Source organism: Myiozetetes cayanensis, unplaced genomic scaffold (assembly GCF_022539395.1).
Source record: "Myiozetetes cayanensis isolate MyiCay16 unplaced genomic scaffold, myiCay2020 scf14, whole genome shotgun sequence".
Lineage (NCBI taxonomy): Eukaryota > Metazoa > Chordata > Aves > Passeriformes > Tyrannidae > Myiozetetes > Myiozetetes cayanensis.
In genome coordinates, this window is record NW_026087048.1 from 20,477,985 (window position 1) to 20,487,706 (window position 9,722).

The 9,722-nt window shown below is 65.2% G+C and overlaps 2 protein-coding genes across 3 annotated transcripts; both read left to right on the forward strand.

Annotated features, from left to right (window-relative positions):
• Positions 1-24: 24 nt before the first annotated feature.
• Positions 25-1,699, forward strand: HDDC3 (HD domain containing 3). Its single transcript, XM_050309407.1, has 4 exons — positions 25-187; positions 653-708; positions 790-1,030; positions 1,531-1,699. The coding sequence occupies exons 1-4, from the start codon at positions 25-27 to the stop codon at positions 1,659-1,661; spliced, it is 591 nt and encodes a 196-aa protein (XP_050165364.1). The 3' UTR covers positions 1,662-1,699.
• Positions 1,700-1,770: 71 nt separating this feature from the next.
• Positions 1,771-8,914, forward strand: VPS33B (VPS33B late endosome and lysosome associated). 2 transcript variants are annotated; one of them, XM_050309404.1, is made up of 23 exons: positions 1,772-1,937; positions 2,045-2,125; positions 2,191-2,252; positions 2,366-2,415; positions 2,614-2,681; positions 2,897-2,942; positions 3,250-3,344; positions 3,636-3,740; positions 4,031-4,127; positions 4,252-4,329; positions 4,589-4,662; positions 5,579-5,665; positions 5,755-5,845; positions 6,066-6,140; positions 6,427-6,491; positions 6,559-6,613; positions 6,695-6,741; positions 7,025-7,157; positions 7,438-7,511; positions 7,997-8,098; positions 8,272-8,347; positions 8,442-8,558; positions 8,777-8,914. In XM_050309404.1, exons 1-23 carry the CDS (start codon positions 1,842-1,844, stop codon positions 8,854-8,856), a joined length of 1,854 nt encoding a protein of 617 aa, XP_050165361.1. In that variant the 5' UTR covers positions 1,772-1,841; the 3' UTR covers positions 8,857-8,914. The 2 variants fall into 2 exon arrangements, with proteins under 2 accessions (XP_050165362.1, XP_050165361.1); XM_050309405.1 differs by lacking the exon at positions 7,438-7,511 and having other exon boundaries at positions 1,771-1,937; positions 7,025-7,126.
• The last annotated feature ends 808 nt before the right edge of the window (positions 8,915-9,722 follow it).

Consider the following 9,722-nt stretch of genomic DNA (forward strand, 5'->3'; position numbering starts at 1 on the left):
GCCGCGCCGGGCACGAGCCGCGAGATGGCGGGGAGGGAACGCGAGCTGCCGGGCACGGGCTCCGAGCTGCCGGGGACGGGCTCGGACGTGGCGCGGCTGCTGGAGGCCGCGGACTTCGCGGCCAGGAAGCACAAGAAGCAGCGGCGGAAGGACCCTGAAGCCACCCCCTTCATCAACCACCCCATTGGTGCGGAAACCCCCGGCACCGCGTCCTGCTCCCGAGGGATGCCCGGGACCCCTCCTGCCCCTGAGTGCCCCCCGCCCATGGGAGCCCCTCACCCCGGCCCCCGGGGAAAGCCGTGTCCCCTCTCCTGTTCCATGTCCCTCGGCCAGAAGGAGCCCCTGGAGCACCTCAGGCCCTGCCCCAGCCATGTGTTGTGCTGTGTGTGGGTTCTCCCCACGCTGTTGCCCTGCAGCAGACGGTGCCCGTGGGAACTGATGAGGGGCCCTTGGGGGCAGTACCAGGCTCCGGGAGTTGCCTGCACGCCCAGCCTAAGGATTCACCCCACAGGAGGTGCCCAGGGTGGACCTTGGGGACCCCTCCCTGCCCTCTGTGCAGTACAGCCTTTGTGTAACCCAGGGAACAGCCATCCTGGCCCAGAGCTGCCCTTTCCCCCCCGTGCCCCCTCCCAGCTCTCTGCTCTGGCCGCAGGCGTCGCCAGGATCCTGGTGCACGAGGCTGGCGTGACGGACATCGTGGTGCTGCAGGTAAGGCCGTGCCCTCCTGTGCCTGCTGTCACTGCGCGGGGCTGGCCCAGACCCCGGCCCCCTTGACCCTCCCTGGCCCAGGCCGCCCTCCTGCATGACACGGTAGAGGACACGGACACCACGCTGTCCGAGCTGGAGGAGCGGTTCGGGGCGGAGGTGCGGAGCGTGGTGGAGGAGGTGACAGATGACAAGACGCTGCCCAAGATGGAGCGCAAGCGGCTGCAGGTGGAGCGGGCGCCCGGCTGCAGCCCCCGTGCCAAGCTGGTGCAGCTGGCGGACAAGCTGTACAACCTGCGGGACCTGAACCGCTGCACCCCCCAAGGTACCGCGGCGGGGCCTGGCCGTGCCCGGGGCGGCTCCTCTGGCTGGGGCAGGGCCGGTCCTGTGCCCCGTGCGGGGGGACGGGCCTGCCGAGGTCACCCCAGGCCTGGGGCACCTCCAGCCGGGGACAGTATGGGGAGTGTCTGTCCCGGTGTGTGTCGGTGTCCCAGTGTGTGTGGTGCTGTTCCGGTGTGTCCCAGTGTGTATGTGGTGCTGTCCCGGTCTGTCCCAGTGTGTATGTGGTGCTGTCCCGGTCTGTCCCAGTGTGTATGTGGTGCTGTTCCGGTCTGTCCCGGTGTGTATGTGGTGCTGTCCCGGTGTGTCCCGGTGTGTATGTGGTGGTGTCCCGGTGTGTCCCAGTGTGTATGTGGTGCTGTCCCGGTCTGTCCCAGTGTGTATGTGGTGCTGTTCCGGTCTGTCCCGGTGTGTATGTGGTGCTGTCCCGGTACCGGGGTCAGGCCTGGGGCGGCCCCGGCCGGAAGTGACATCATGTTCCCGCAGGGTGGTCGGCGGAGCGCGTGCAGGAGTACTTCCGGTGGGCGGCGCTCGTGGTGTCCGGGCTGCGCGGGACCAGCACGCGCCTGGAGGCGGAGCTGCAGCGCCTGTTCGAGGAGCGCGGCGTGGCCACGTGACCACGGGCGGCCAATAAACGTGCTGGCGTCTCCGCGTTGCTAGGGCGTTGCTATGGTGTTGCTAGGGCGTTGCTATGGTGTTGCTAGGGCGCCGCTCTGGCGCCGCTCGGTCCCGCCCCGCGGGGTTCCGGCCGAGCCGCGGCCGCGCTCGGGCGTTCCGGGCGCCGCGCCGGCCCCGCCATGGCCTTCGCCGGGCGCCGCGATGCGCCCGAGCCGCCCGACTTCGGGATCCTGAAGCGGCTGGCGCGGGACCAGCTCGTCTACCTGCTGGAGCAGGTGCGGGGCCGCGGGGCGGGGGTGCCGCGGCGGGGCCGGGGTGGGCTCGGGCGGGGCCGGGCCCCGGGGCGGGCGGCGATCCCGACCCGTGCGCGTCCTGCCCGCAGCTCCCCGGGAAGAAGGACCTGTTCATCGAGGCCGACCTGATGAGCCCCCTGGACCGCATCGCCAACGTGTCCATCCTGAAGGTACGGCAGGGCCCGGCGGGCGGGCCCCCCGCCCCGGCCGCGCTGAGCCCGCCGTGCCCCCGCAGCAGCACGACGTGGACAAGCTGTACAAGGTGGAGACCCGGCCGGCCCCCGGCGCCAGCGACCAGTGAGTACCCGGTCCTGCACCCGCACGGCCGGGCCGGGGCACGGCTGGGGACGGGAAGGGCCCAGCGCGGGCAGGGCCGGGTACGAGGAGCCCTCGCTCCCTCTGCGATGCAGGTTCTGCTTCCTGGTGCGGCCGCGGGTCAAGACGATGCGGTTCATCGCCGGTGAGTGCGGCACGGGGGGCAGGTGTCCCTCAGCGGGTGCCGGTGCTCTGGGCCACCGCTGGCAGTGGGTCTGACGGGGGCTCCGGGCGAGCCCGGTTCCCGGGGCCTCGCATGTGCCCGGGGCGCTGGGCCCCGTGAGTTGGGGGGCCCCGGGCCGAGGGGGGCCAGCTGTGCAGGGGCTGTGCGGGGTGTCCACAGATATTGTTAACGCTGACAAGATGTCGGGGAGGAGCAGGAAGTACAAGATCATCTTCAGCCCCCAGAAGGTCAGTGCGACCCCACTGCCCGTTCCCACGTCACCATGTGCCTGCCCAGCCTTTGCACCTTCCATCCCTCTGTCGACGCCAAAAGTTGTGTGTTGATAATCCGGGAATGTTTAACTAAAATCGAGTGTTATAATGCCTGGGAAGGAGCTGGGCCGCTCCAGAGCTCCCCCCGCTCAGAGCCTGCCTGGTTCTGAGGGTGTCCCCTTCCCTTCCAGTTCTATGCTTGTGAGATGGTGCTGGAGGAAGAGGGGGTCTTTGGTGGTGAGTGGAGCTGTGGTGCTGGCTCAGGGTAGCTCAGACACCGCAGGGTTCCAGCTGAGTCCCACTGTGGGGATCCCTGTGTGGGCAGGGAACACGGGTGGCCTCGAGGGTGGCTGCTGGTCTGTGGGCAGGTGTGTGCCCACCAGAGCACTGGCCCCTCTCCTCTGCCTGCAGGGAAGAGAAAGGGCCCAGCCACCCATCCTGTCTCTCGGGGGCTCCCCACACCCTGTTTTGGGGCTGCCGTGATCCGTGGGGCTGTTCGTGCCCAGGGATGGGTAACTGTCCCCTCTCCCTGCCCCAAACTCAGATGTCACCTGTGACGAATGGTCCTTCTACCTGCTGCCCCTGGATGAAGATATCATCAGCATGGAGCTGCCTGAGTTCTTCCGTGACTACTTCTTGGTCAGTGGGCTGCAGGGGGTGGCAGCCTGTCCTGTCCCCTGTGTCCTGGGACAAAAGCAGCATTTGAAGGGCAGATGTGATGTCCTGCTTGGCCCCTGAGCCACACCACAGGCCCGGTCTGCTCCCCAGAGGTGGCTTTTGCAGGGGATGGCTGCTCCCACCCTGTACTGGCCCCTCTGCTCCCTCTGGAGCAGCTTTGGGGCATCCCAGCATGTTCCTGTGCACACACCTCCTGAAAGCACTCAGCCCAGAGCCCGTTCTGACCCCCACACTCACTCCCTGGTCCCACAGGAGGGGGATCACCGCTGGATCAACCCTGTTGCCAGAGCCCTGCAGTTGCTGAACTCCCTGTACGGCCCTTTCGGGAAGGCCTATGGCATCGGCCGCTGTGCCAAGGTACGGCTGGCACCGGGGTCCCTCGGGTCCCCTTCATCTGCACAGCGTGTCACCACAGCGTGTCACCACAGAAGTGGCACAGCTCCGGGTGGCGCTGGGAGCTCAGCAGGTTTTTGGGGCATCTCATGTGCCAAGGGTGGGCAGGAGAGCAGCGGGTGCTGCTCATGGCGTGTGCCCTGGAGGGGGGAGTGCTCGTGCCTGGCCTCCATCGTGCGCCTCAGTGCCCTCCGTGGGACTCCCTGGCCGTGCCTTGGCTGCAGCCTCACCCTGGCACGTTCTGCCCCTCGCAGATGAGCCACGAGCTGTGGCGGGACCTGGAGGAGGAGAGTGAGGGTGAAGGGCAGGGCAGGAAGCCTGAGATTGGACACGTGTTCCTCATGGACAGAGGTGGGCTGGGGTGGGAGTGGCTGGTGAGGGTGGCCAGGGGGGAGCGGTTTGGGCAGCGGCAGAGGGGCAGGGATTGCCCCAGGGGGGTGGCAGGAAGGCAGCCTGGCCCTGTCTCTCCTTGCAGACGTGGACTACGTGACAGCACTCTGCTCCCAGGTGGTCTATGAGGGGCTGGTGGACGACACCTTCCGTATCAAGTGCGGTAGGTGCGCGGGGTGGCGATGGGGCAGCCAGGGCTCCGTGCCAGGGCAGAGTCACAGGGTTTGTGCCCAGCACTGCCATGCACAGGGCCGTTCCCACAGGGACAGTCCCAGTGTGGGGCGCTGCTGGAAGTCGTCCCCAAGGACAGCCCTCGCTCTGAGCAAGCAGCTGGGCCACATCCCCTGCCTCTGCAGCAGGGCTGGTGTGAGCAGGGATGCCACTATGGCTGCGACAAAGCAGCTCTTCACTTTTCCCTGCAGGCAGTGTGGATTTTGGGCCAGATGTCACCTCTTCTGACAAGAGTATTAAGGTGCTGCTCAATGCCCAGGACAAAGTGAGTCCTCCCAAGCCTCAGGGGAAGCAGGTCCCCTTGGTGGGAGGAGGCAGAGCAGGGCATTCCCTTCCCTAAGCCTGAGCAGGAGTGGCCAGGGGCTGCTGGGCCCCTGAGCACGGAGTGGGATGGGTTGGGGCACAGAGACCAGGGAAACAAGGTCTGCAGGTGCAGCTCCACTTCTGAGCTTGGCAGAGTCCCCACATGCAGGGCCTGTTTTATGAATCAGTGTTTTAATGTTGCTTAAGGAAGCACTGTCAAAGGTACTGGAAAAAACATGTTTAATATAAAAGTGACAGCACAACAAAGTTTGGTGGCGAGGTTCATTCTACTACTTACTAGACAGTTAAGGCACACAGAGGAAAAGCAAGCAAAAATCCAAAATCAATCAATCCAAAATCAACCCAAAAACATATATATGGAGGCTGAGATGGCGGTGGGGGCAGAGAAAAGGATAGGAAAGAGTAAGGAGAAAAAGGAATATGGACTATGAAATGGAATAGGGAATAAGAAAAATTAATATTGTGACACAAGTGTTGAGTCACAAGGTTCATAGTAACTTTCCATCCTGGCCACAATTCAGGTCAGTAACTTTCTATGAAGGTTTGATAATGAAAATATTACTCGGGTTGAGTAAAGCGAGAAAAATAAGTTTCCAAGGCTGTTTGTTAAAAAACTGAGCTTGTTAGACAGCACTAATTCTTGGGAACAGACAGTGTTTCTGAAAAGCTCAATAGGGCCTCAGCCCAGGTGCTGTTCATAAAGGCTGGTCCCTAAGGAGCATTTCTCAGATGACAGTGCACGGGGATGCACCACCACAGGCTGCCCTGCCTCTGGCCAGGGTTCTGGGCTGGCTGCTGGTGAGCGCTGCCCCTGGGGATGCAGCTGGCTGGGCCTGACAGCCGCAGTGCTTCTGCAGGTGTTCAACCAGATCCGGAATGAGCACTTCTCCAGCGTGTTTGGCTTCCTGAGCCAGAAGTCGCGGAACCTACAGGCACAGTACGACGTGAGTGTCACCCGGCGTGGGGCACACCCATGGCTCTATCCCTGTGCGCAGCCAGGCCACCTCCCTGACGCACTCTCTCCCTTCTGCAGCGGCGCCGGGGCATGGACATCAAGCAGATGAAGGACTTCGTGTCCCAGGAGTTAAAGGGACTGAAGCAGGAGCATCGCCTGCTAAGCCTGCGTAGGAATGGGAGGGGAGGGAGGAGTCCTTGGCTGTGCCACGGGTGCCTGAATTCTGGGGGAAGGGGGGAGCTTGGGGGGCCCTGCATGTCCCCAGGAGGGGCAGGTGACCCAAGCAGTGGGCGGGGTGGCAGGGGCCGTTGGTGTGTGTGAGTGCCTGAGGTGACGATCTCCCTGCAGAGCCCATTCCCCTACAAAGCTGCCATCTCTTGGTTCTACAGATATCGGTGCCTGTGAGTCCATCATGAAGAAGAAAACCAAGCAGGACTTCCAGGAGACCATCAAGGCTGAACACTGTGAGTACTACTCCCTGCCCCCCTCTGTGCGTACCCCTGTCCCAGTCTGACCCACAGCCCAGGCCCAAGCAGCCTCACACCTGGGTGTCCCCAGCATGGGCACTGTCCTCCTAGTCCCTTTGTGTGGGGGTGTGTCTTGAGATCCTAAATAGGGTCAGATACCCTCTGTGTGGGCTTGGCATGGGGACTCTGTTCCCCAGGGCTCTGGGAGAGCGGCTAAGCCCGGACCCCCAGCTCGGTGAACTGGCAGGAGTCCAGGGTGACATTGCCTGTGCTCTCGCCACAGCACTGCTGGAGGGCTTCGACGTCCGTGAGAGCACCAGTTTCATTGAGGAGCACATCGACCGGCAGGTGAGGCTGTGGGACTGGCTGCTCTGGCTGCGCTGTCCTGCCCCTACTCCCCACCTGCTCCCCACAGGTGTCCCCCATCGAGAGCCTGCGCCTCATGTGCCTCCTGTCCATCACAGAGAACGGTGAGTGCTCGGCTGGGCTGGGCTGGGACAGTGGCACCAGGCCCCAGCCCTGGCACAGAGCTCACCTGGTGCTTCCCACAGGTCTCGTCCCCAAAGACTATCGTTCCCTGAAAACCCAGTACCTGCAGGTGAGGGGCTCAGAGAGTCACAGCAGAGCAAGGGCTGTGTGGGACAGGGGTTTCCCTCCCAGTGGCTCTGGCCATGAGATACTGGGCAGCAGCGTTCCCCAGGGATGGGCCCTGCCTCTCTGAAGGACAGGCCCTGCCTCCACGGGCTCTGCCTGAGCCAGGAGCTCTGCCTGTGCCTCCAGGGGGCTCTGAGCAGCCTGTGCCTGCCCACAGAGGGGATACCCTGTCTGCTTGCCGTGCTCGCAGCCAGGCCTGCACGCTGATCTGGCTGCTCTGTTCCCAGAGCTACGGGCCCGAGCACTTGCTCACCTTCCACAACCTGAAGCGCATTGGGCTGCTGACGGAGCAGGTGGCTGGGGAGACTCTGACAGCGGTGGAGAGCAAGGTCAGCAAGCTGGTCACAGACCGCGCTGCAGGTGAGCCAGCCCGCTGCCCCCGCGTCCCTGGGAGCCTGGCAACAGACGTTGTTGCCTTAGAGCTGGCTGGAAGCAGGTGGCAAATGCGGAGGCTCCAGGCACTGAGTGTGTCCTCAGCAGTGGCGCTGCAGGCAGGGTGCTGGGCTGTCCACAGGGGCAGTGGGGCTGGCAGCCACCATGGCCATCCTCCAGAGCCCACAGCTCTGCACATCGCACTGCCAGCCTGGCCCTGGGACCCAGGCAAGGCCTCTGAAACATTTCTCCATGCCGTGTTTTGCAGGAAAGATCACAGATGCATTCAATTCTTTGGCCAGGAAGAGCAATTTCCGAGCCATAAGCAAGAAGCTGGGGTTGGTATGTCCTCAGGGACTGCTTGCTGGCCACGGTGGCCGCAGAGCAGAGCCCGTGCCCGGGCTGCAGGCTTGGCATCTCCAAGACACACTGCTCAGGGCTGGAGCTGGAGCTGCTGCAGCCACTCTGGGCAGTGTGGGGGCTTCTCCCCAGGACCAGCGGGCATTGCCAGCTTCCCACTCTGCCCTGACCAGTGTGGTAGAGGGCTGGGGCTTGCCTTGCCCCCTTCAAACACAGCAGTGGCCCAGGGGTCAGCCCTGTGGCCTCCATCCTGGGCCAATGGAGAGGTGCTGGGGTGCTGGTGCAGTAACAGTTCTGTCCACAGCCCCTGATGCAGCGCCCACCCAAGCTCTGCAGTGCTAGCCCTGGGGCAGCAGGGCAGGAGGTGGGGGCAGAATGTCTGTCCCTCCTCACCCCTGTGCCTCTGAAGGGGGGTGAGGCCCCCGAGCAGGCTGGTCCCACACCCCTGGTGTCGTCCATCTCTGCAGATCCCCCGGCTGGAGGGCGAGTACGACCTCAAAATGCCTAGGGACATGGCATATGTTTTTGGCGGGGCCTACGTGCCCCTGAGCTGCAAGATCATCGAGCAGGTGAGCTCACCTGCTGCGGCAGAGAACCGGGCACATCCCCTTGAGCCCCTCCCTTGGAGGGGTCTGCTGGGGGTCCCTCTGCCCAGGGCTGAGGCTGATAATGCTCATCTGCTGCTTGGAGCCTCCTGAGCCATGCCCAGCCTCTGTGGCCAGCCTGGCTCCCCATCCCTCAGGTGCTGGAGCGCCGGGGCTGGCAGGGCCTGGAGGAGGTCGTGCGGCTGCTCAATGGCAATGAGTTCTCGGTCTCAGGTAGCGGCCGGGCTGGGCTGGACTGGGCTGGACTGGGCTGGGGGCGGCAGGGCTGGGGGCTCGCAGGGGTCCCACCATGCTCTGCGCCCTCCAGACAGCACCGTGGAGGACAACCCCGCCTGGGAGTCCCAGCACGTCATCCTCATTGTCTTCCTGGGGGGCTGCACGTTCTCTGAAATCGCTGCCCTCCGCTTCCTGGGAAAGGAGAGAGGTAGGAGCTGCCTGCTAGGGGCAGGGAGCGGGCAGCAACCCGGGGGTCCCGCCACCACAGCGTGCAGCCGAGCAGGGGCCGCACTCAGGGCTGGCTGAAGTCCATGGGGAGGGGGACGGTGAGGTATGAGGTTCTCCCTGGAAATGGCCGGGGGTGGAGCTGGGAGCACAGGGGCTGCCCCTGGGCATGCCAGGGCACTGACAGGTTACATCCCATAGGCTGCAAGTTCATCTTCCTGACCACGGCCATCACCAACAGCTCCCGGATGATGGAGGCCATGATCGAAGCCAGGGCCTGAGCCCTGCGTGGGCCCTGTGGCCCCTGGACCCCCTGCCAATAAATGGCTCTGCTGACGGCGAGCGGCCCAGGCTGTGTGCGGGGCTGGGCCCGCGGTGTGTGCGGGGCCGGGCTGTGTGCAGAGATGTCCCGGGCTGTGTGCGGGGCCGGGCTCGGTTCTGGGTGTGTGCGGGGCTGTCCCGGGCTGTGTGCGGGGCTCGGTCCCGGGCTGTGTGCGGGGCTGTCCCGGGCTGTGTGCGGGGCCGGGCTCGGTTCTGGGTGTGTGCGGGGCTGTCCCGGGCTGTGTGCGGGGCCGTCCCGGGCTGTGTGCGGGGCCGGGCTCGGTTCTGGGTGTGTGCGGGGCGTGTGTGCGGCAGGCTCGGTTCTGGCTGTGTGGGGCTCGACTGTGTGGGCCGGGCTCAGTTCTGGCTGTGTGCGGGGCTGTCCCGGGCTGTGTGCGGGGCCGGGCTCGGTTCTGGGTGTGTGCGGGGCTGTCCCGGGCTGTGTGCGGGGCCGGGCTCGGTTCTGGGTGTGTGCAGGGCTGTCCCGGGCTGTGTGCAGGGCCGGGCTCGGTTCTGGGTGTGCAGGGCTGTCCCGGGCTGTGTGCAGGGCCGGGCTCGGTTCTGGGTGTGTGCAGGGCTGTCCCAGGCTGTGTGCAGGGCCGGGCTCGGTTCTGGCTGTGTGCGGGGCTGTCCCGGGCTGTGTGCGGGGCCGGGCTCGGTTCTGGGTGTGTGCGGGGCTGTCCCGGGCTGTGTGCGGGGCCGGGCCCGGCTCGGGGGGGGCGGGTCCGTCTCCGTCGCCCCCTGGCGCATGCGCGGTGCGGCGCAGCCACCGCCCGGGTGTGGCGCGCGGACTCCCGCGTGCGGTCACGTGGCGGCTGCGGCATCG